Source organism: Phyllobates terribilis, unplaced genomic scaffold (assembly GCF_046119375.1).
Source record: "Phyllobates terribilis strain yellow unplaced genomic scaffold, ASM4611937v1 Scaffold_7__3_contigs__length_470593459, whole genome shotgun sequence".
In the NCBI taxonomy this organism is placed as follows: domain Eukaryota; kingdom Metazoa; phylum Chordata; class Amphibia; order Anura; family Dendrobatidae; genus Phyllobates; species Phyllobates terribilis.
Window position 1 is genome coordinate 184,219,744 of NW_027362767.1, and position 26,820 is coordinate 184,246,563.

Consider the following 26,820-nt stretch of genomic DNA (forward strand, 5'->3'; position numbering starts at 1 on the left):
TCCCACATTGTGAATGCTGCAAAAAATAAACTATGCCAGAATTGTCATTTTTGTTCACCTCACCTCATCACTTGTGGGTGCGGGGCCAGTCTCTACATGCAGGGGATTTTTCTTACAACACACTGTGACAGTGCGCTCTCTTGCTGGATCATCACTTCTAATCAGAGCTGATGAGTGAGCGCACTGTCACTGTGTATATTACACAGTCATAAGAATCAACTCAGCATCCGTCGGAATGGACAACAGATGTCATTGTTTCAGGAAGGGGAAAAGAGCTGCAAGCAGTGACCACAGCCTGTGCCCCCTGATGACACTTTGACTAACCCAGCATGCATCGCAATTCGTAGAAGTGCCAAAGAGAATGTAATGCAAAAAATAAAGCATATACAGAGTGTAGTGTGTGAAGGATAGATAATTTTTAATTAGAGAATATTAGAAAAGAGATTAGATTATAACATTAAATGGGGATTTAGGGTGAGAATAATTGTCAGTTCCGGTCCACCCCTTTATGGTCAAATTAGGTCTGTTCCTTAAGGGGTTAAATATGTCTTACATTAAAATGTCAAACAGCATGAACCACTTTAAAAGTTCTAGAACATTTTAAGACTGTCTATTGTAAGTTTGCACTGTCTAAGAATAAGAGACTACTGATAAATCTGTCTCATTGTATCTACAAAGACGGACATTGTGTGACAGGAGGTCAGAGCTTCATACCTCATATTGTATGGAGTGATGATACTAATGTAAGTTCCCTGCTCCTGGTATTACACTTACCAGCTGCCCTCTTCAGCTCTTCCCGATGCTGCTTCGTTCCCGATCCCCCATCTTGTGACCACAGCTCCTGACCGGATGTCAGAGGTAATGGTCACCAGCTCTCAGTGTAAGTCTATGAGCCTGGTTCTGGCCTTGTTCTGGCCTCATTGACTTACATTGAGTTGTGACTTCCGGTCCTCAGCAAACACTGAAGCGTCCAGCAGATCACAAGTGGCACAGAGAACAGATGAAGACGGCGGCAGGGGAGTATAATACTGGGGGCAGGAAACTTACATTAGTGACAACCCCTGCAGCGCTGTAAGAAATGAACACACTGGAGTGGGGCTTTAGCTGAACAGTTATGTTGGAGGAACATCTCAGTCCTGGAGGGCTGCAGGACACGGCGTGATCGGCTCCTAAACTAACATCACTAGTAAAGTTCGGCTGCTGATTTCACTTCTGATACCCTGTGGTGCTCTAAGCAGGCAATGTACTTCTCCTACACTATCTATGTGATGCTGATCTTACACTTTGGATATGAATAATAGAAAGATGATTTGAAGCAATTATCTGTTCTGGACGCTGCTGGTTGTTACTTGCAGTTAGAAATAAACTGCAGTTCAGATAAATAAATATTAATTGGTTGAAACAATAAAGTTGGAGATACATTCACTGCGTGTCAGTTCCTGAAGTCTTCATCAGGCGTGTGATATACAGCAGAGAGCAGGGCTTACATAGTTGCTGGGTCAGGGAGTCGGCAGGAATATAGTGTGCAGTGTTAGTGGGACAGACTCCTTTTACGTTGTGTAGACCCCGCTTGTGTCTTGAGGAGGTAGCGAGCTGCAGTGTTACCTGGGTGCTTAGTCGCTGTGAGCAATGTAATAGATTGGGTAACAGGATGCAGGCTGGCTCCCAGTAACGCGCCTAAAGGACATTTTAGCATGGAAAAGCAATGTGTTCTTTCAATAAAAGTAGATTTGTCTACCTCAAGTGCAGCTGGCAGTGCCTAAAATAAGGATCTGGTTTATATGGTCTTTGTCCTACCGTCTCCTACAGAGGCGGAGATCGAGCTGTGGAGTTGGTCTATGATCGCGGTGTGCTTATAGTAAATATATCATTGTCATCTATGGTATCACATTGGAGAAAGCCTCCTCTTGTTTTTTTCTTCTTCAGAGACGCTCTATGTAACTAGCACAAAACAGGAGTTGCATCACTAGATGACCATTTGGATAACGCTGGGTACATCTGTATATGGACAATGTTAAAGGAATTCGGTCCTCCTCCAAATATAGATTAAACTAAGTATCCAGTCACCTAAGGGAGTTAGTCTCTATTATAAAAAATAACTTTAGTGTCTTAATTATTGCCTTTAGTTTTTTTTTTTAAAAAAATGCAATTTTTGGGTGCTTCGTGCACTCTTGCTTTAGCATAGGGAAAGGATCCAGCTCCACAGAATAAAGCGTAATCTTTTATCAGGGAATGAGTTTAAATCCAACCAAAACAAGGTATGGCTGATATACAGGTGCACAGTCCATGATTCGGGGGTCAGAACTGACCGGGCGATCAACGCGTTTCTGGTGTAATGCACCATTTGGTGAGCTGCATATCCTGCTACATGTTCACAAACTTGCCAGTGGAAAAGCCAAACTTCACATGCCAGAAATGCAAGCTTGTGTCCCTGTTGGAGGAAAAGTTGCGAAATCTAGAAGAGAGGTTAACTACCTTGAAAATCATTAAGGAAGGTGAAGAGTTCTTAGACAGAGCAGAATTATCTCTTCATGATTCAGAAAGAGAAGAAATTCGAACTGCACCTGACGAAACAGAGGAATGGAAGCATGTGACCCACAGAAGCAGGAGGATCGAGAGGCAGTCAGCACCCATACTGCTCAGGAACCAGTACCAGGCTCTCACGCAGGAGAACCATGAAGAAATACAGCAAAATAAGACTTTGCCAGCAATGAATAACCTTGTAAGCCCTCAGAATCCTCCTGGATGGAGAAAGAAGAATGTTGTGAAGAAAAAACGGAGAGTGGTGGTCATGGGGGATTCCCTGTTAAGAGGAACAGAGGCCGCTATCTGCAGACCAGACATAACCTCAAGAGAAATGTGCTGTCTTCCAGGAGCAAAAATTAAAGATGTGTCTGACAGGATATCAAGACTCTTCAGACCTACAGATCACTACCCATTCCTGCTAATACATGTGGGGACAAATGACACCGCAAGAAAGGACCTGGAAACCATCTGCAGTGACTTTGAAGACTTAGGCAAGAAAATGAAAGAATTGGGAGCGCAGGTGGTCTTCTCATCCATCCTCCCAGTGGATGGCCATGGAACAATGAGGTGGAATAAGATTCTACAGGTGAACAACTGGCTACGTCGATGGTGCCGTCAACAAGGATTTGGATTTCTGGATCACGGAATGAATTACCTATACGATGGACTACTTGCTAGAGATGGGGTGCACCTTACGAAGACTGGAAAACATGTATTTGGAAGTCGCCTTGCTACACTCATCAGGAGAGCTATAAACTAGAACAATGTGGGAAGGGAAGCAAAAGGCCAGAAAAAGCCATACAGCTGACAAATACTATTGAGATCTCTGCTACTGGAAGTGGAAAAGAAGAACAAAGACAAAAAAATCTAAATAATAAAAATATGGGAGGAAGAGAAACCAATCACAAACTAAAATGTTTTTATACAAATGCACAAAGCATGGGCAACAAACAAGGAGAATTGGAACTACTAATGCAGGAAAAGGAATATGATGTCATTGGAATCACTGAAACTTGGTGGGACGATACACATGATTGGAATAAAAGGCTAAAAGGATATAACTTATTTGCAAGAAACAGACTTGATAAACGAGGAGGAGGTGTTGCATTGTATGTTAGAAAAGCGTATATCTGCACAGAGATTGAAGCTTCAGAGACTGGGAGTTCTGTGGAAACTGTTTGGGTAAGAATACAAGGAGAGAACAACGGAAAGGACACCATTGTAGGCATTTACTACAGGCCACCTGGGCAAGCTGAAGATATGGATGAACTCTTTATGTATCAAATGACCAAGTTCTCCAAAAAATATGACGTAGTGGTCATGGGAGATTTCAACTATCCAGACATTTGTTGGGAATCTCTCTCAAGTAAAACTAACAGGTCAAGCAAATTCTTATCCTCTCTTGCTGACAACTTTATCTTCCAAAAGGTAGGGGAGAAAACAAGGGGATCTGCTACTTTGGATCTAATCCTTATAAACAGGGAGGAAATGGTTGAGGAGGTAAAGGTGGCTGGGACCCTAGGAGGCAGCGATCATGCTATTATAGAATTTTGGATAACTAGAGGAGGAAGACATGTGAAGACTCAAACTTCAAGGTTAGATTTTAGAAAGGCAGATTTTAAGAGACTCAGAAAGAGAATAGGAGGGATCCAATGGCTGGATGTCCTTAAGGACAAAAATGTCCAGGAAGGATGGGAAATTTTTAAAAATGAGATTCTCAAAGCACAATCGTTAACAATCCTGAAAAGTAGGAAGAATGGGAAGCATTTAAGGAAACCAGGATGGATGAACACAGAACTTAAACACATGCTAAAAAGAAAGAAAGAAATGTTTATTAAATGGAAAGAGGGAGGCATATCTAAAGAAGATTATAATGCAGTCTGCAGATCCTGTAGGGCACGTATCAGGTTAGCTAAAGCTGACAATGAATTAAGGCTTGCAAGAGATGTCAAAAGCAATAAAAAAGGATTTTGGGGGTATGTCAAAAGTAAAAGAAAAGTCAAAGATGCTATAGGATTTTTACAGGATGAAAATGGAGAAATGGTAAGAGAGGATGTTGAGAAGGCCGAACTTTTTAATTCCTATTTTGCATCTGTTTTCTCTCAGAAAGAAAATGTAACATCAACTGATCTTCACTGTCCTTTTAAAGGAATAGAGGAATCCAAGTTATCTGTAAACAGAAAGATTGTGAGGGAATATTTAGCTAACATAAATGAGTTCAAGTCTCCAGGTCCAGATGAATTACACCCCAGAGTACTGAAGGAGATCGTAGAAGAAATTTTAGAACCACTCTCCATAATCTTTGAAAATTCTTGGAGAACAGGAGAAGTCCCAGAAGACTGGAGAAGAGCAAATGTTGTTCCTATCTTCAAAAAGGGGAAGAAGGTGGACCCAGGGAACTATAGGCCGGTGAGTGTGACTTCTATACCAGGAAAGATCTTTGAACAAATTATTAAACAACATGTATGTAAGTACATGGATAAGAATGAAGTGATTAACCAGAGTCAGCATGGGTTTGTAACTAACAAGTCATGTCAGACTAACTTAATTTCCTTCTATGACAGAATCACTGACTGGGTGGATCAGGGAAATGCTGTAGATATAGTATATCTTGACTTCAGCAAAGCATTTGACAAAGTATCTCACACCATCCTTATTGAAAAAATGACCAAGTATGCAATGGACCAGGCAACTGTTAGGTGGATTCATAACTGGCTTAGTGATCGGACTCAAAGGGTGGTTGTAAATGGCTTCACATCCAGCAGGATGAATGTCTCAAGTGGGGTACCACAGGGCTCCGTCCTGGGACCTGTATTGTTCAACATCTTTCTCAATGATTTAGATGAAGGAATTGAGGGTAAACTGATTAAATTTGCTGATGACACAAAGCTAGGAGGGATAGCTAATACTAGAGAAGAGAGAGAGAGGATTCAAAAAGACCTAAATAAACTGGAGCAGTGGGCAGCAAACAACAGAATGGTTTTTAACAGGGAAAAATGCAAAGTACTACATCTGGGCAATAAAAATGAAAAAAGCATATACAGAATGGGAGGAATAGAGCTAAGCAACAGTACATGTGAAAAAGACTTAGGTATACTAATAGATCATAGACTGAACATGAGTCAACAGTGTGATGCAGCAGCAAAAAAGGCAAATACAATTCTGGGATGTATTAACAGAAGCATACAGTCTAGATCACGTGAAGTCATTATCGGTCTTTACTCCTATTTGATCAGACCTCATCTGGAATACTGTGTACATTTTTGGGCACCACATTTTAAAAAAGACATAGACAAACTGGAGCAAGTTCAGAGAAGAGCGACCAGAATGGTGACTGGTCTGCAAACCATGTCCTATGAGGAACGGTTGCAGGATTTGGGAATGTTTAGCTTGCAAAAAAGAAGACTGAGAGGAGACTTAATAGCTGTCTACAAATATGTCAAGGGCTGTCACATTGTAGAAGGATCATCTTTATTCTCATTTGCACAAGGAAAGACTAGAAGCAACGGGATGAAACTAAATGGGAGGAGACACAGATTAGATATTAGAAAAAACTTTTTGACAGTTAGGGTGATTAATGAGTGGAACAGGCTGCCACGAGAGGTGGTGAGTTCCCCTTCAATGGACGTCTTCAAACAGAGGCTGGACAGACATCTGTCTGAGATGATTTAGTGAATCCTGCTTTGAGCAGGGGGTTGGACCAGATGACCCAGGAGGTCCCCTCCAACTCTACCATTCTATGATTCTAAATCGCTGATGAATAGAAATTAACATGCTCTAGTGTAGGGGTCCCCAACCTGTAGCTCGGGAGCCACATGTGGTTCGCAGTCCCATGAATTGTGGCTCGCAGCTGTCTGCCAGTTTGGTGAATTACCTCTAGGTCTAGCAAACAGGTATGAAGAGCAGATCTCAAAATGGTGAATTTTGTGAGAAGCCCTGCACAGAAGAGCAGATTTGGATAGGGGTTCAGAGATAATTTAAGTATGGTAAGCTGGAGGCAGGATGATACTACCTGACACAGGAGGTGCTTGAAGTTGGATCTGACAGTGTGGTGGAAGTGCTTGATGGGAGAATAATGAATGGGGGGATTGTGGGAACCCCTGGATCTTAGGGGTGATTTCTGTGGAAAAGCTTTGGATATCATTATACCAGTAATGGGGACTTTTGTTGCAACTATTGTGAGGGTGGCAGGAGCTGGATGTAGCTCACAATCTTCTCCCAGAGGTGAATGTGTCTTTCAAGGTCAAAAAGGTTGGGGACTACTGTTCTAGTACATAGATAATGCACACTGGTGTGTATGACCGGGACGGTGCCGGCACGGGTTCAGTCATTACTCTGAGTATAGAGAGCCGCAGCTTAAACCGCCCCCCAGCCCCGACTGATAGCGCCTCAGCCTTAGTGCCGGCTGTCAGTCAGTGCCGGGAGCAGTTACAGCTGTCGCTCTCTATACACAAAGCAACGACTGAACCAGTGTCGCCCTCATGACTGAAAGCTGAATGCTGCAGGGGGAATAGATTTAATTTACTCCTGGCAGCGGAAATGTCAGTACGGGTGCCGGGCAGGTTCAGAGTGTTACTAGCCTGCAGATTAACCCCATATCTGCTGTTTTATACTAAGTTTTCATGTGACAGGTTCCCTTTAGCTGAATTGGACACTGCAGAGTGCAATAGAAAAATTAATCAAAATCTGCAACACAATGTGCGGTAAATTCAGACAGAAATGCATTTCAGCCCACAACTGGAGTCCACTTCTGATGTTGGTGCACGCAACTGAAAGAGGCAATAGATTGAGCCATGTTATGATTACCTGGCATTTCAGAGTTTGCAGCTGTTCCTTTAGTTGAATAATGTCCTGCTCGGTTGTCACACTTTTAACTTCTTGCTTATTTTTCTGGCAGCGATGGGTCTTGTTCGGTAGTTTGTGGCCTTGACTTGTCAGACAATTTTTGGAAACTTGCTCACAATTTTCAGAAAAATTATCAGAACATTCTTTATAGTTCTGCTGCGTCATGACGGCAGGAAAAATGGCTGCAGGAAGATCTGACTGGATATTCTCTTTTTTGGTCTGGTAGGAAATATAATAGGAGTGACATCATAAATCACCAGGGCTCTTTTTAATATGATAATCTAATGCTTCATTTCATCTGTATTAGATTTAGAGCGAAGCATAAAGATTTGCAGGAACCTGGTGCAGCAGCCACATTGGTTGTCTGTGACTAGTGAACCAGAGCACTTCGAGTCTCCTACTACCTGTGACATCCCTGGGACCTTTTCTAATTAATAGGCTCCCGAGATGTCATGCATGTGCCATGCTGCAACTTAATGATATCTTGGAGCCTAGAAACAGAAGAGGCACAAGGGATAGCGCAGACAGTAGGAGAAGAGGTGCAAGGGATAGTGCAGATAATAGAAGAGGTGCAAGGGATAGTGCAGAAAGTAGGAGAAGAAGCGCAAGGGATAGTGCAGAAAGTAGGAGAAGAAGCGCAAGGGATAGCGCAGATAATAGAAGAGGTGCAAGGGATAGTGCAGAAAATAGGAGAAGAAGCGCAAGGGATAGTGCAGATAGTAGGAGAAGAGGCGCAAGGGATAGCGCAGATAATAGAAGAGGTGCAAGGGATACTGCAGAAAGTAGGAGAAGAAGCGCAAGGGATAGTGCAGATAGTAGGAGAAGAGGTGCAAGGGATAGCGCAGATAGTAGGAGAAGAAGCGCAAAAGAGCGCAGATAGTAAGAGAAGAGGCGCAAGGGATAAGCGCAGATAGTAGAAGAGGCACAAGAGATAGAGTAGATATTAGAATAAGAGGCACAAGGGATAAAGCAGATAGTAGGAGAAGAAGCGCAAGAAATAGCGCAGATAGTGGGAGAAGAGGAGCAAGAGATAGAGAAGATAGTAGGAGAAGAGTCGCAAGGGATAGCACAGTTTGTAGGAGAAGAGGCTCAAGAGATACAGCAGATAGTAGGAGAAAAGGCACAAGGGATAGCGCCTTTTCTCCTACTATCTGCGCTATCCCTTGCACCTCTTCTCCTACTATCTGCGCTATCCCTTGCGCCTTTTCTCCCACTATCTGCGCTATCCCTTGAGCCTCTTCTCCTACAATCTGTGGAGAAGAGGCGCAAGGGATAGCGCAGATAGTAGGAGAAGAGGCGCAAGGGATAGCGCAGATAGTAAGAGAAGAAGCGCAAGGGATAGCGCAGATAGGAGAAGAAGCGCAAGGGATAGCGCAGATAGTAGGAAAAGAGGCGCAAGAAGGAGCGCAGATAGGAGAAGAGGTGCAAGGGATAGCGCAGATAGTAAGAGAAGAAGTGCAAGGGATAGCGCAGATAATAGGAAAAGAGGCGCAAGAAGGAGCGCAGATAGTAGAAGAGGCGCAAGAGATAGAGCAGATAGTAGGAGAGGAGGCACAAGGGATAGCGCAGATAGTAGGAGAAGAGGTGCAAGGGATAGCGCAGATAGTAGAAGAAGAGGCGTGAGGGATAGGGCAAATAGTAGGAGAAGAGGCACAAGGGATAGAGCAGATTGTAGAAGAGGCATAAGGGATAGCGCAGAGAGTAGGAGAAAAAGTGCAAGGGGTAGCACAGATTGTAGAAGATGATCAAGAGATAGAGCAGATAATAGAAGAAGAGGCGCAAGGGATAGCACAGATAGTAGGAGAAAAAGCGCAAGGGGTAGCACAGATTGTAGAAGAGGTGCAAGAGATAGAGCAGATTGTAGGAGAAGAGGCACATGGGATAGCGCAGATAGTAGGGGAAGAGGCGCAAGAGATAGTGCAGAAAGTAGGAGAAGAAGCGCAAAGGATAGAGCAGATAGTAGGAGATGAGGCACAAGGGACAGCGCAGATAGGAAAAAAGCGCAAGGGGTAGCACAGATTGTAGGAGAAGAGGCTCAAGAGATAAAGCAGATAGTAGGAGAAAAGGCGCAAGGGATAGCGCCTTTTCTCCTGCTATCTGCGCTATCCCTTGCGCCTCTTCTACTATCTGCGCTATCCCTTCTGCCTCTTCTCCTACTATCTTCTCTATCTCTTGAGCCTCTTCTCCTACAATCTGTGGAGAAGAGGCACAAGGGATAGCGCAGATAGTAGGAGAAGAGGAGCAAGGGATAGCGCAGATAGTAAGAGAAAAGGCGCAAGGGATAGCACAGATAGTAAGAGAAGAAGCGCAAGGGATAGCGCAGATAGTAGGAAAAGAGGTGCAAGAAGGAGCGCAGATAGTAGGAGAAGAGGCGCAAGAGATAGAGCAGATAGTAGGAGAGGAGGCACAAGGGATAGCGCAGATAGTAGGAGAGGAGGCACAAGGGATAGCGCAGATAGCAGTAGAAGAGGCGCAAGGGATAGCGCAGATAGTAGAAGAGGCGTGAGGGATAGGGCAGATAGTAGGAGAAGAGGCACAAGGGATAGCGCAGATAGTAGGAGAAGAGGCACAAGGGATAGCACAGATAATAGGAGAAGAAGCACAAGGGATAGCGCAGATAGTAGGAGAAGAAGCACAAGGGATAGCGCAGATAGTAGGAGAAGAGGCCCAAGGGATAGCGCAGATAGTAGGAGAAGAGGCCCAAGGGATAGCGCAGATAGTAGGAGAAGAGGCACAAGGGATAGCGCAGATAGTAGGAGAAGAGGCACTAGGGATAGCGCAGATAGTAGGAGAAGAGGCACAAGGGATAGCACAGATAATAGGAGAAGAAGCACAAGGGATAGCGCAGATTGTAGGAGAAGAAGCACAAGGGATAGCGCAGATAATAGGAGAAGAAGCACAAGGGATAGCACAGATAGTAGGAGAAGAGGCACAAGGGATAGCGCAGATAGTAGGAGAAGAGGCCCAAGGGATAGCGCAGATAGTAGGAGAAGAGGCACAAGGGATAGCGCAGATAGTAGGAGAAGAGGCACTAGGGATAGCGCAGATAGTAGGAGAAGAGGCACAAGGGATAGCACAGATAATAGGAGAAGAAGCACAAGGGATAGCGCAGATTGTAGGAGAAGAAGCACAAGGGATAGCGCAGATAATAGGAGAAGAAGCACAAGGGATAGCGCAGATAGTAGGAGAAGAGGCACAAGGGATAGCGCAGATAGTAGGAGAAGAGGCCCAAGGGATAGCGCAGATAGTAGGAGAAGAGGCACAAGGGATAGCGCAGATAGTAGGAGAAGAGGCCCAAGGGATAGCGCAGATAGTAGGAGAAGAGGCACAAGGGATAGCGCAGATAGTAGGAGAAGAGGCACAAGGGATAGCGCAGATAGTAGGAGAAGAGGCACAAGGGATAGCGCAGATAGTAGGAGAAGAGGCACAAGGGATAGCGCAGATAGTAGGAGAAGAGGCACAAGGGATAGCGCAGATAGTAGGAGAAGAGGCACAAGGGATAGCGCAGATAGTAGGAGAAGAGGCACAAGGGATAGCGCAGATAGTAGGAGAAGAAGCACAAGGGATAGCGCAGATAGTAGGAGAAGAAGCACAAGGGATAGCGCAGATAGTAGGAGAAGAGAAGAAAGGGATAGCGCTGATAGTAGTATGAGGTACAGTGTTCTGATCCGGCTGCCGCGGACTAACAATGTGTCATCTAGACTGGGATTCTGCAAATCTCTTTTTGTTAAACTCAAATTACCATTTATTTTTAATTAATCTAAAAGATGATATCACTTACACCATGGGCACCGCACTGAGAGAGTGCACTGTAGTGCAGCATAATTTCAATATGCCGCACATACTCCTGCAGCTTCTGATTTCTTTTCATCTCTTGAACCAGTGAAGTCTCATAATATTCCCTCTTATTCTGAGAAAATAGTCAATTAAAGGGAAATCAATGACTTTACATTCTAATCATCAACATCAATATTTAATTACACTGTGTTCCAAATTATTATGCAAATAATATTTTCTCAGATTTTCCCAAATTACCTATATGAATTGCAGTCATTGTAATTTTCCAGTCAAATAACTATTAGAGCACAACTGAAAGGTTTTTGTATAAACTGCCTATGATAACAGGATATTTTTAAAACAATAAAAAACTCAAACTGCCCTCAAAATGCATGTTCCAAATTATTATGCACAGCAGAGTTTTCAACCTTTTCATTTTAATAAAGAACAAAATAATGGTCATTTTTGAAATTATAAGCATTAGCCGGTTGTTAGAAACTGAAATCAAACAGTTTTTACTCAAAACTTTATTCTAGGTGATGTTACATTTGCACATAGGACCCCTTGTTCGAAAGGAGCTTCTGAACTCTCTCGTCCATTGAATTTGTCAGGTTTTGGATGGTTTCTGCTTCAATTGTTTTCCATGAGGACAGAATACCCTCCCAGAGCTGTTGCTTAGATGTGAACTGCCTCCCGCCATTATAGACACTCCTTTTGATGATGCTCCAGAGGTTCTCAATGGGGTTGAGGTCAGGGGAGCATGGGGGTCACACCATAAGTTTGTCCCCGTCAAATCTCTCTTCTGACGCATTTTGCCAAAGGAAAGGAAGTTGCCTAATAATTATGCACACCTTATATAGGGTGTTGATGTCATTAGTCAACACTCCTCCTCATTACAGAGATGCACATCACCAGATTTACTTAATTGGTAGTTGGCTCTCAAGCCTATGCAGCTTGGAGTAGGACGACATGTATAAAAAGTATCATGTGTTCAAAATACTCATTTGCCTAATAATTCTGCACACAGTGTATTTATTTTTTTAAATCAATGAGTACACGGTGGCCATACTACTACATGGATGACTATGGGGAGTGCATTATACTACATGGATGACTATGGGCTGTGCATTATTCTACATGGATGACTATGTGCTGTGCATTATACTACATGGATGACTATGGGGTGCATTATACTACATGGATGACTATGGGCTGTGCATTATACTACATGGATGACTATGGGGAGTGCATTATACTACATGGATGACTGTGCTGTGCATTATACTACATGGATGACTATTGCCATTGCAATGATATGTTGACATTTGAACTCCAAATTCTTCACGATAGTGCACCCTCTTCATGAATTTTGTGCAAAGTCAAAAATGTTTTTTATTTTATGTGCTTGACTAGTTTTGTGACTTTTAAAATAGCGCAAAATTTGCACTAAATATCTGTTGTATATTTGAGTCACAAATTTTGTAACTTTTAAAAAATTGAATAAGCTGCAAACTTTTGGAAACCCCAAACTCCACCCATAACGGCGGGAAAAAAAACAAAATGGGAACACAAAATAGACTTTAAAAAAAAGCACCAATTAAAAGAAGAATTAGGTACAAATGAAAAACAGGAAAAAAACACCAAAAACAAATGCAATAATGAATCAGTGTTATGACTGAGCTCTAACACTCACACTTGGATAAACAAACCAGGGGAAATGTTTAACCTGCACACCACAGGTTCCAATACAGACTAGGCAAATCCCTAACCTGACCCTGATTTGTCTCTGCTTGACCGCAGAGAAGTCTGCTGACCCTGAGTGTCCTTAACTGCAACATCAACTATACACTGAGTGTAGTCCAAAACCACAACAACAGAACTTAATGCACACAGACAGAGGGTGAGACACAGGGCTAAAGACGTGTTCACACAATCATACATGAAAGATGGAAGAAAAGGAAAGGAACCTCAAAAGACCTTCAGTATACGTGTAAATCTCCAAACCCTAAATGTAACAAAATGGGAAGAGTTATGGGAGGAGGAACAAGCAAAGAAACCAAAGGAGAAGCAATAGAGAAAACCTCAGCAAGGTAATCCTTGACTGGGGAGCTGGGACTTCAAACATTCATCTAACTTGCAATATAGTCAGCAAAGACTGCATGTACCAGGAGAGTATAAATAGCCTCTCCCAAGATGTGATTGGACAAATCAAGACGAGGAAGTGAAAACACCTGCACAGAAACAAAAGAGCAAAGCAAAGACAAGAGCATTATCAGCAGTTGGACAGAGACAACACAGACTGTGGTCCAACGGAGAGGAAAACCGACCCACAGCCATAGGGCACTGGATCAAGCTCCAAAGTTGAGTTATGACAATCAGGCCCCATGTCTACTTTCTGATCATACAGATGACTGTGCATTAGTCTTTTTTTGTGCATGTGTGCCATATTCAAACAATCATAGGATTTATTATACCTGCTCATGCTCCAACTTCACGCTGAGTTTCTCACTATGTTGCCTGAGGATCTGCACTTCATCCTGCAATGTCCTGGCTGTATAATGCATCCTTTCTGTTGTGTTGCGATAAATTTCATCCCATTTTTGGTTCAGTTTCATCAACTATGAATGAGAATAGAATTAGAATAATTATTAAACGGTTCTTGACCCAAATCTCAAAACACAAAAAAAAAATATGTTGCTCTTTCAAAATCATAAATTCATAAGCTAATCATAAAAGGAATAAAGAAATACCTCTGCATTGAGCTTACGAAGCTCGGTGTTCTTGTTCAAAAGTTGCAGCTTTTCCTCGTCAGAGGCTGTCACCGACATACTTTCTGTAATCACAGTAGTTTGTCGCTCAGAATCCAGTCTCTCACCCATAACAGGGGCATGATGAAGCAAATACGGCACAGAGCCCTGACTGTACCCAAAACAGAAGACAAAATAGTTTTGCTATTTACTTACAGAAACACATGAATTATGGAAAAGAATAGAGTGAGCGTCTCTGCACACTGAGAGTTGGCACGAATATTAATGTTGACGTTTGTGAATTGGAATAATTTGTGATTTGTTTCAAAAGAATTGCCTAAAATGCCCACCGCCATGTAAGAGGTAGCATAAGTCAGAGAAGAAGGATCACATAACCTCACGTGTGGTCCAGTGGGCTTCCTCATAATACCACGCAATTACCCCACCCTATAGCACAGCCAATCAGAGGGACTATAGAGAAGATGTCACTGACGACTCACAGCTAGAGATGAGCGGATTTGACAGAATTCGAATGGCCACATTGTGCGGATTTTACCAGGAAATTAGATTTATCTCCCCTTAATTGATTGTTCCATATTGTGCTGTGCTGTCTCTCCAGACCCCAAAGCATAATAAATATAAGATCTAAAAAACAAACTTACGGTATACTCACCTCACCGCCTCTTCTTTCCCCAGCCATGAACCGCATCTCCCGGCCTGTTCACTCTAGGCCAAAACATCCGGTTAACTAGGTCTCATGTGGTGACGTCACAGATATATGACGGGCATTGACCTCTGAGGCCTGGTCACAGCCATAAATCCCAGCTTGGACAAATGAAAAGGCCAGATCTAGAATGGCTGAAAGAAAAAGGCCCCGAGCACCAGAGGATGGGCAGCGATGCCCGGTAATCTTTTTTTCTACTTTAGTGTGTTCAACTTGTTCACTGTAGGCTGGGACTTCCTGCTGCGATCAGGCCTCAGAGGTAACTGCACATCGCATCTCTCAAGTAGGTGGATACAGTCAAAAATGATGTCAGACAGGTCTCCGGCAACTCTACTGGTAATGCCACTGGTGGCAAATCAGACTACCAGCAGGTAAACACCACACCACTGTTCATTCTAGTTTAGCCTGTGACAAGTTAGCGTGAGTGTCATAGTAATCATTCATGAGCTCTCTGTGGGGGATAGCAAGAAGTCCATGACATTTCACAGACTGAGAAAAGTGGGGGGGATGATGATGATCATTATCCACCTCACTCCTTTCACATATGTAAGCTGAAGTGCTGCTATGCCACCTTACACCTGATGAGCCCGGGCAAGAGAAGTCACACAGCAGAGAAATTGCTTCTCTTGGTCCAGCAGGAAATTGCCTGCTGGATGTCTCACTGCCAAATAGGCAACGTAGTCAGCGACTACGACAGGGTCATTGTGGCTGCACAGAAGTAGGGCAATCTAACACATTCTGTGGTATGTATAATGTCCTAAATTTGGGATTGAAATGTTTTTAAAAATACATAGAGAATAGAAAAAGGTGGTGCCCATGGCCAGAAGAGCATCAGGAAATTTAATTCATTCTTATGTAGCTAAGAACGCCCACCAGGGCTTGCATAGACAGGAGGATCAGTGCCTGCACCGCTTGATCTGCAATATTCCAACCCTCTAGACCATCTGTACAAGCGGCCAATCATTACATGATGTACCTCACCACCAGGAGGGTGTGTTATTTTGAGATGAGGAAGAGGCAGCTCATCAGTAATGTGTGTCACCTTCAAAAAGGCCACCAAATTTGAGAGTAGCGACAACTGTGGTGTCAACTAATAAATTCTATTGATGCTTATAATAGGGCAAAAGCTTACAATGATGCAACAAAGCATGGAGAAAGAAGAATATCTTTCACATCTTGACCGTTGCCTGGGACTAGTGGGGACCCGCATAAACAATGTCACACCCAGGAGGAAGTGAGGGAGGATGAAGGACTAGAAGGGCTTGAGAAGGTGTCGGATGTAGAGAGGGACAAGAAGTTTCTATAAGTACAGCTAGAGGACGAGGCTGCCACTTATTGTGATGATGATGATTATGAGGATGACAAAGACGACTGGCTATATTTAACCATCCAAGTGCGGTATGGAGAACGAAACAACTGCTGAACATGGCAGGCTCCATGTTTGGTTACTGTTCTGACAGGCATATTGTTAACATCAAGCAAAGAGATTACTACTGGATAGTTGTGCTTTTAGACAATTTCTATGAAAGCAAGAATGGGAATTTTTTTCCTTCCTCTGAAAGGGAGACAAAATCAACACATTACAAGTTAAAGCTCTGTGATCTGCTTGTCTCAGCTCCGGCTGAGCAGACGCTTGATGGCTGCATATCTGGCCAGCAATCTTGGAGTGATTCTTCCATCCATGATGCTCTAAAGAGCCACAATAAGCAATGTTTTTTTATAATCTGTCAAAAAATTCACTGTAAAACTTACCCCAAACACTGTTCATCGTAACTGGTTTCCTCACCATTGTCCCAGTTTGATTGAAAATCCAGATCTTCATTTACCAATAGAATAGGAAAGTGGATGATAGGCGCATTTTCCATCCTATCCTGTAAAACAGACAAAGAATTTGTTTTTAGAGTATACATATAATTTTTTAAACCTAACATTAAACATACAGTATATGCTTTTCATGAATCTAAATAAACCTTCCAAGTAAATATCTGAGATTGTTCTAGAATTTCTCACCTTGCCCGTTTCTGTGCCTCTCTCCTGCTTGTGGTCCCTGGCTCTCTGCACACAACCACGGCCGTGTGGCTTCTCAATGATGACTGCCCGCCACAAAGATGTACACAGGGGTAACTTTAGAAGCAAACATCCGGCTGAGTACCAAAGTCTGCATATGAGGTATATCCGACCATTTTAAACTAAAATGTCCGACAATGACCTTGTTTCTGGATGAAAGACTGGCATTACTGCTCAAGAACTGTATGTGCTTAAGGTAAGGACCGTAGTCCTGACTTAATGTAGGCAAAGACCTCATCATCGAAATAATGATGGAGAAAAAAGGAATTTTCTGGACCTTTTCTTGCCGCATCAAAATAAAATATTCATTTACTGCATCAAGATCTTCATTCTCCATCATCATTTCGGTGCGGAGGTTTTTTGCTGACCTTGGCTGTGAAACTGGACTACTTTTTGCCCCTTTGGATTTGCATTTGGTTCTCAAATTTTGTCCTGCTGGTCCCCACCTCTTCAGGTGGTGATTCTCACTCTTGCTTTGACTTTGATTCGGCACCAACCCGGGCATTTACTGTTATAAAATAGCACAGATTACACCACTACGCTCTACATGCGCTATTCCGGTAACTTCATCCGGTACCTATCTGTGTATGGCCACCAGGATGTGCTGATTGTAAACTAGATTTTTTAGCTAAATTTTTTTTTAAACCACAGAAAATGAATGCCACAAAACCAGAACACGTGAATACTCCTTTACATAGCTGTCTGCAATTTCTAGAACAAGCTGTACAATGATGAGGCATCATTTGGAGTATGCAAATGTTAGCATTTTATTTTTACTTCAATATATAAAAATGCAAACAATCTTGCCATAGGTTTTATTTATTTATTAAAATAGTGTTAACATGTATTGCACAAGATGATCTATATATACACACACATGCAAATAGCTATATATACTATACAGAAATACAGTATATACTGTATATATACAGCGGGTGAAATAAGTATTGAACACGTCACCAATTTTCTAAGTAAATCTATTTCTAAAGGTGCTATTACCATGAAATTCTCACCAGATGTTGGTAACAACCCATCCAATCCACACAGGAAAAGAAATCACCATAGATGTCCATAAATTAACCCCTTCACGTCATGGCCATTTTCCGTTTTTTCATTTTTTCCTCCCCTTTTTCTCAGAGCCATACCTTTTTTATTTTTTTGTCATTATAGCCATATGATTATCATGGGTGTATCAAGTGTGACTGACAGTCATTCTGGATCTAGCTGTAGAAGGTCACTACAATTGGCATTGCAGACGCCTTCTTGATCCTTTCACCTCTGTAGTGTAGTCACCCCTTCTCCCTTTAGGACCCAGCAGTGACCTCCACCTCCTGCTGTTAATTGACACACCCTTGCTCAGTGTCTCCAGAGAGTCGCCAGTGACAGTTCTATGTTCCTCTGTCCATGCCTGGAGTACTAGTAGTTTCTTCTTGGACTTCCCTTGGAGGACAGTTGGTGTTTTCTCTCTGGTGTCTTCAAGTGTATCCCCTTTGTTTGTTTAGCTTGTTGTCTTTAGTTATAATGGGGCCTGACTAGTGTTAACCCAGTCTCCTCTCTACCTAGGGCCTAGCTCTAGGGACATTCAGGGATTAAGTTTCCTGCTCAGCGAAAGGTGCGGAACCTATTTAGGGATGATAGTGTAGTCAGGTTGATATTAGATCTGCCTATGGGTCTCCACTCCCCCTTTCCCTAGTTGTTGGGCTCCCTTCCCCCTCTTCCCGTCGTTGTACACTTGTTCCTTCCCTCATCTTGCGTGAAAATCGGGATTTGTTTCTGTGGGACGAGTTGTACCTTTGAATGGCACCATTGATTTCTATCATATAGTGTACTGGAAAATTGGAAAAAAATTCCAAGTGCGGTGAAATTGCAAAAAAAAGTGCAATTCTACAACACTTTTTTGGTTTTTTTATTTTCCATGTTCAGTATATGGTAAAAATGACCTGGTAATATGATTCCCCAGGTCAGTACGAGTACGCAGATACCAATCATGTATAGTTTATTTTTTATTTAAGTGGTGAAAAAAAAATCCGAAATTTGTATGAAAAAAAGGTTTTGAGGACAATCTCCTATGAACGCTGGCCACGAGCCGGCATTCATAGGAGTATCATAATGACTGGCATGGGGGTATTCTACAGATCCCTGGCGGTCATGATAACTCATGCACGCCCCCTGATCATGTGACAGAGGCGCTGATGGACGGGATTTGTGACGCGCTTCCGTCTGGCGCTTGTTAAATCCCACTGTTGGTAATTGACAGTGGGATTTAACTGGTTAACAGCTGAGGGTGTGGAGCTCAGATACACCGGCGGCTATTAAAGGCGCATGACAGCTGATTACATCAGCAGTCATGTGCAGCTAAAGACGTGGGGTCAGTGCCCGTATTAAAGTCATAGACACGACATATGGCGTAAATATGTGTCATATGTCGTGAAGGGGTTACGGAATGTACAATAATGAGAAATGACACAGGTAAAAAAAATTGAACACGCGTACTGAAATTTATTTAATACTTCGTGCAAAAGTCTTTGTTGGTGATGAAGCTTCAAGATGCCTTCTGTATGGAGAAACTAATTAACATACATAATTAGTTTCACTCAGGCGAAACGTGCGTTGAGACGTTTTTTTCCATGGGTCTATTGCACTCAGCACTTTAATTTCGTGTCCATCCTCTGGTAAGGTTCTTTTCATATACATTTGGACTGTGGGTACAAGATGAGATTATGGACGTTTCTCAGTCCTGGATATAATGAGTGATTGACTGTTCCCTGGCCATTTTTTCCAATTTTGATAGTCACCTTACCTTAGGAGTCCTCACCCCGCAATTTACTAAATATGGTGCGGGTGTGTGGGGGTTCATGAGCTATTTAGTGCTGTTATCCCTTGACCCCTTGTATCCCTATTTGTTTAAATGCTGTGACTTGACTATGTATTTTTGATATTTATGTACTTTATAAAGACTCTCTCCTACTTAAGTTACTCCATATTTTCTCCTTGGTTTAATTAATGTATGGAGAAACTAGTTGCAGGCATTGCTCGGGAGTGATGTTGACCCATTTTTCTACACAAACATTCTTCACATCCTGAAGGTCCAGTGGGCTCCTTCTATGAACTCTGAGCTTTACTTACATTTTCTATTGGATTCAGGTCAGGTGATCGGCTCGGCCATTCTAGCAGTTTTATTTTATCTTTCTTAAGCCAACTGAGAGTTTCCTTGAATGTGTGTTTGGAATCACTGTCTTGCTGAAATATCCATCCTCATTTCATCTTCATCATTCTTGTAGATAGCAGCAGATTTTTATCAAGAATGTCTCAGTATGTTTGTCCATTCATCCTTCCTTCAATCACATGACGTTTGCCAGTGCTGCATGCTGAAAAACAGCCCCACACCATGATGTTCCCACCTCTAAACTTCACTGCTGATATGGTGGTTTTGGGGTGATATGCAGTGCCTTTTGGCCTACAAACTTGGTGTGTATTATGGCATCCATAGAGTTCAATTTTGGTCTCATGTGACCAGACCAGACTGTATTCTCCCAGTATTTCACAGGCTTGTCTAAATGTTGTAGAGCAAACTGTAAACATGCTTGAACATACTTTTTGTTCAGCAATGGAGTCTTGTGTGGTGAGCATACATACATTGCATACAGGCCATACTGCAATGATCGTAGGTAAGCTAAATAATGCAGTCTCTAAGGTACCGCACACATAAGACTGCGGTCAGCATGCTAATCCACGCTAAGATCACAGAGCAGTAAGAGTACCTGATCACTGCACGTGTGCTGTATGGATCACAAGCTAGCCGGAGGACCTTAAATCAAAGTTGCTTGAAATACGATTCACTATTATTCATTGGTATAATCAAAATTCCCTATCCACCTATACTATCAGAACACGTGACTCAGTCCCTGACGCGCATTTCGCCGGTATACCGGCTTTTTCTAAGGGTAAGGTCGGCCCCTTGTCCCGGATATTTATACAATCCATCAAGATTGACAAGTGGGTCAAACAATCAAATTATAGCCATAAGAAAGATCCAATTTCTAATGAGTTTCAGCATTAGATCAGAGATACTACGTATCAGACTAAGTCTTATATATCCAAAGAATGATTATATGTCAACATTAATAAAAACAATTAATTATACACCACATTTCTGATTAGTTATAGCATCAGATCAAAGATACTATACATCAAGCATATATCACCAATGTTATTTATCCATAAATTGATTACATGCTGACAGTCCATAATCAATTGAATATATACAATGTCAATAATGGCCACATCATAATCATTCCACATCATACTGCATGTTTTATTCTTACATGTCATGTAAAAGGAGAAAGGGATTTTATATTGATCAAATTGTCTACAATGGTCATATCCCAAATATGGACAATTGTCAGATATGAAATTTATTCCAAACTTCCCTACTCAATATAGATAGATGGAAAAATTCATCAAGAGAAAGAAAGTGTTACGAATAGCTTAAACCAGCTTCTCCTGTATGGATTTCTTCATAATTATACCCTAATGATAGACCCAGTATTATACAATATTTCATCATCTATCTATCATTTTATTCCATTTCATCCATAAGAAGAGGGTTTGCTAAATCATATTAGGATTAGTCCACCCTCTCCAATATTCACATCATTTATCCTATTAACCCACTATTAGCGTATTAAATTACGAGGAGGGGTGGAAGATCTATCACCTGATTCCTCCAGGGATTCGAGAAGGAAATGATATCCACAAAGGTAAAGGATTTTAGGTGTACTTGTTCTTATTCAGGTGTTATGAGATTTCACAGGAAACAACCAAAATTGAAGTTTTCATTCATCCCATGTGGATTTACCGAATTACGCCTAAAGATCCACTCACTCTCCTTCTTTAAAAGTATGGAGTCAAGATAACCACCTCTAACATCCAGTTTGAGTTGGCAGATTGCCCAGCCCTTGAGGTCCTTCCACCGTAATTCATGCTTATTTTTAAAATGCCTTGGTATTGGCGTGGGTGTAAATATTTTATTTTGTTCTTGGCATTTTCGTTCTTCCTTGTCATAATTAATAATGCTCTGGATATGTTCCCGTATACGGATCTTGAGGTCCCTGGTGGTTTTGCCAATATATCTCAGTCCGCATGTACATTCCAGGCAATATACCACTCCACTTGTGGAACAGTTAAGATGTTGGGAGATCTGATATATTTTCCCAAATGCATCCACAAATGATTTTTTAGTAGTCAAAATCTGACAGGCTTTGCACATTTTACACAGGAAAAATCCAGGGTCTCGTGTCTTTGTCAAAGTATTGCTACGTCTAAAATGGCTGGACACTAGCAAATTTGAGACGGAGGTGGTTTTCCTATAACCAGATGACGCTCGAGGGGTCCATAGTCCATAAGATCTGCATCAGATCTGATAATATCCCAATGTTTATTCAAAACATTGAGCATAATTTGCCAATCCTCATGGTACTCTGTTATAAACCTCACATAGTCATCCTGATTTCTATTCCTATTTTTGGGGACTAAAAGTTCATCCCTGTTGGTCCTTAATGCATAATTATATGCCCTTTTAATTATTCTCCCTGAATAATTTCTTTCAAGGAGTCTTGATTTAAGTTCTCGGGCTCTTTGTTTAAAGCATTCAAAGCATGAACAATTCCGATGAAGAGGTAGGAATTGCCCTTTAGGAATCGCTCGGATGGTAGCAGCCGCATGTGCACTCCGGGCATCTAGAAAGCTATTGGTTGATGTTTCCTTTCTGTATAAATCAGTTTGTACCGCATTATTTGCATCCCTCTGTATCATTATGTCTAGGAATGAGATTTTATCTTTATGAAATGAGAGTGTGAGTTTCAAATTGAAGCAGTTATTATTGAGAATACCAATAAAATCCACTAGATCTTTTTCTGTGCCCCGCCACACCATAAGAACATCAATGTAACTTTTCCACGTTACAATATGGTTCACATATGATGACATATTTTCAGCAAAGACTACTTCTTCCTCCCACCATCCTAGATATAGATTTGCAAAGGTGGGTGCTACAGCCGCACCCATCGCGGTACCCCGCGTTTGAAGGTAGATGCGGCCATCAAATAGAAAGAAGTTGCGCCTCAAAATGAACCTCAAGAGGTCCAACACAAATTGCCTACGTAATGGATTAAATTCCTGATTTTTATGGAGAAAGAATTCCACAGCCTTCCAACCCTTTTCTTGGTCAATGCTGGTGTAGAGACTTTCTACATTACAGGTAACAAGCAGCTCCTGTTCTTCGAGTTGGTACCCTTGCAATTCCTTTAGCACCTGCATTGTGTCTCTGGTATAGGAGGGAAGATCGTATACATATCCCCTTAACTCCTGATCTAGCCATTGATTGGCCCTTTCTGTCAGGTTTCCTATACCAGAGACAATGGGTCTCCCCGGTGGATTTTCAAGGTTCTTATGGACCTTGGGGAGCATATAGAAGGTTGCCACTCTAGGGTTCTTAATTAAGAGGAAATTCCATTCATTATATTTATTTGTAATTGCTCCACTTTCCCATCCCTGTTGGAAGATGTTCTTATATTCATCCATGAATTGAACTGTTGGATCACTCCATAGAGGTCTATAACATTCTTTATTCATTAATTGTTTTTTTTGCCTCTAAAATGTATTTATCTTTGGGTCAGATAACAATGTTACCCCCCTTATCACTGGGTTTGAAGATGACATCATCCCAACGTTTCATCTCCTCGATATTGCGTCTATCTTCCAGGTCAGTGGGCAATCTAGCGGTTTCCTCAGGCCGTGCTAATATATCCCTAGTTACCATGTCCACAAAAACCTTAACGGCGGGGCATGTGTGAGAAGAGGGCATATTCGTGGATTTAGGTCTCAATTTCCTCTTCTCCCATTTAGGCTGACTTTGACTGGAATTTATTCCAGATTCTTCATGTGGTGTGTTAGTGTCCAGTTCTTCCAAAATATTCAAGGCATGTAATTCTTGACTTGAAAAATCAGATGAGGGAACCTCTTAAATCTTCAGGAATCTCATCAGATTGTCTCTTAAACAGTTTCTTGTATACCAGTTTTCGGCCGAATAGATGCAGGTCTTTAATTATATTAAATTTATTTAGACGTGTTGAGGCCCTTTCTCAGGGTATTAGCTTGAGAACAGATAACTATATGTTTAGAGAGGTTATTTATTCTCAAGGAATTAGTATCACCCTCCTGAGTTACTTTCTCCTGTTCCTGTTCTTCATCGACCCTCTGAAGCCCCAACGTCCTCGATCGCTTAAAAAAGGCATATCCAAGTTAGTACTCCCAGTTCTATCATTTCTGCCATTACCGACGGAAGTTTGCTCCGTATCGGAGTCTGAGATGTTACTGCTTTCCACGTCAGTCCCTTACTGAAGATAAATAGTGTGGCTAGGGAATACCATCCCGAGACCACTCCTTACACTATTAATCTGTCAGTCTCTTAAATCTGTGCTAACATAAATTTATGGTTTGAAGGTGTGAACTGTCAAAGCATTTACCGGCAATTACAGAGCTCAACACCTTAAATATGATCATGAGCACACATATATATATATATATATATATATATATATACACATTAAAGCATGGTTCATAATTGAGCATCACAACAGCTAGTGTCAGACTATACGAATTGGATATCAGGTGCAGAACATAGCTCACATTTATATGAGCAAACTATGTCAACTGCTTGATAGATAACTGGTAATGAATTTTCATTGGGTTTATTTAGGTGTATAATATACAGCCATAACCCAATTAATAAGGGACTGGGTTAGGCATTTCCATCAATACTTTTTTCCACCTTACTACGGACCGGGTTTTGTGGGTCACTATTTGATAGATGGTGACCCTGCATGCATTTATTAATGCACGTTTTGCACAAATTTATTCATTTTAATAGCAATTTTCAATAAATGTTACATTTTATTTTCCATTCACATCTTTTCCTCTTTTCCCTTCCCAATTTATACTTAAGTCTTTTTTTTAGCTCTCCACAGTTGGTCCTTGGCTCTTGTACAAATCTTCTGATAATTCTTTTCACTCCTCTGTCAGAAATCTGGTCATTGCCAGTTTATGGTGTAATGATGTTCTTTCCACTTCCGGATTATGGCCCCAACAGTGCTCACTGGAACCTTCAGTAGTTTAGAAATTCTTCTGTAACCAATGCCACTAGTATGTTTTGCAACACTAAGGTTGTGAAGGTCTTGAAATAGCTCACTGGTTTTACCCATCATGAGATGTTTCTTGTGTGACACCTTAGTAATGAGACACCTTTTTATAGGCCATCAGCTGAACCAGATGATATTATTTATTAGTAAGAGGCAAGATTGCCTTCAAATTACTGATACATTTTAGCTGGTATCAGGACTTTCCAGGGCTTTTTGCACCTCTCTTTCTTCATGTGTTCAATGCTTTTTCCCGGTATCATTTGTCATTATTAAACATAATTTATGGACATCTATGGTTTGATTTCTTTGCCTGTGTGGATTGGATGGGTTGTTACCGATATCTGGTGAGAATTTCATGTCAATAGCACCTTTAGAAGTATATTTACTTGGAAAATTGGTGATGTGTCCAATACTTATTTCACCCACTGTACATATAAAAGTAGAACATCCTTTGTACTATAGACTATGAACACTAAATACCAGCCATCAGTGTAAGGTTGCACATGAGGTGGTTGATAGTAGGCCACCTACTGTATATCATCATGGAAGTTGTTGCTTAGTTCTCAGCCAAAAAAGGATAATTGTATGCTTTGTGCTTGCATGTAAAAGCTTTGCATTTATTTTGTATGCCAATAAAAAAGAACAGCAGCCCTATTTGCACTGAACTTCAGTGTCTCTGTCGCTGACTGCATTGTTCCCATTCCGCCTACCACTGCCGCAAATACTGACTAACATAAGGCCATTAACTAACTATGATATGCCTGATGGAGTGTTATGTCTCATCTGGGAACGTGGATCCTTTTAGCCATTAATACTGATGAACATATCTTAAGCAGCGCGGACAGGTGGTGCTGGTGCAGCAGGATGGACGAGTCAGTATTAGAGATGAGTAGATCGATTCACAGGACTCCACTCCAGTGTACAGGTCAGCGATTCCTGGCAGCTAGACAGGAGGCCCACAAATCTCTTGCTTTACGGCATCCGCAGTGCGACATTTGATTCGTCAGGGCTGGTGCGATATCATCTGTGCGACATGACGCACAGATGATGTCGCGCCAGCCCTAGACAATCAAAAGCCACACCGGGAAGCCGGAAGGTAAGATTTGTGGGCCTTCTGTCCAGCGGCCAGGAACCACTGACCTGTACACTGGAGTGGAGTCCTGTGAATCGATCCATTCATTTATTGTCGGTATGCAGCAATGTCGAAGATGTAGTGAGCTCCAGTAGTGAGGTCGAAAAAATGTAGTAAAATTGAGCTGCAAAACTGGAGTAAAGAAAGATTGGATGCAGCAGAACTGGAACAGTGAAGTTGTTGTAGTAGAGACTAGATGTAGCAGAGGTGGAACAATAAAATTGCTATGGTGGAGACCAGTTGTTGGTATAGTAGAGTTGAAGTAATGGATATCAGATGTATAAGAGCTGGAGCACTGAAGATGTTGCAGTGGAGATAAAATTTAGCAGAGGTTGAACTTTGATTTATAATAAAGTCATGTAAGGAACATCAACTACCTGAATACTCAGGGTGGCATCCCACCACCTGAGCCAGTTAACGTGACCTGGCAATATACAGTAGTATCATAAGAACACATGGGGATGTCACGGCAACCTGACGCACAGCAGAAGGAAATGTACCGGCTGGAGCAACTGCATGATGCAGCACTCAACTCTTGAGATGGGACAGGTGAGTAACAGTACCACCCCATTTTAAGGGCTCTCCCAGAGTTGTCCCTTAGAGACAAAAGAAGTTGTCTGTGATGGAACTTGAATAGAACTGCTGTCCTTTTTGTGAATGAGCATCAGAAAATATTTGCATTTTAGCTGGCGAGTGGGTCCTCAGAATCTATATTTCTGGTGGGCCCTTAACACCCAAGTGTGACACTATATACACTTATGGCCTAAATCCATGTAATCATTTTTAAAGGGAACCTGTCAGTGG

At 41.9% G+C, this 26,820-nt stretch overlaps 1 protein-coding gene across 1 annotated transcript in view; it reads right to left on the reverse strand.

Moving 5' to 3' along the window:
- LOC141155461 (uncharacterized) overlaps positions 1-26,820 on the reverse strand; it is a 62,821-nt gene that overhangs the window by 9,404 nt on the left and 26,597 nt on the right. The window contains exons 2-6 of the mRNA XM_073642327.1: positions 16,372-16,490; positions 13,899-14,067; positions 13,623-13,766; positions 11,153-11,281; positions 7,333-7,590 (exon numbers count right to left, since the gene is read on the reverse strand). Coding sequence (XP_073498428.1) covers positions 7,333-7,590; positions 11,153-11,281; positions 13,623-13,766; positions 13,899-14,067; positions 16,372-16,490 — 819 coding nt within the window. The remainder of the gene's footprint in view (positions 1-7,332; positions 7,591-11,152; positions 11,282-13,622; positions 13,767-13,898; positions 14,068-16,371; positions 16,491-26,820) is intronic.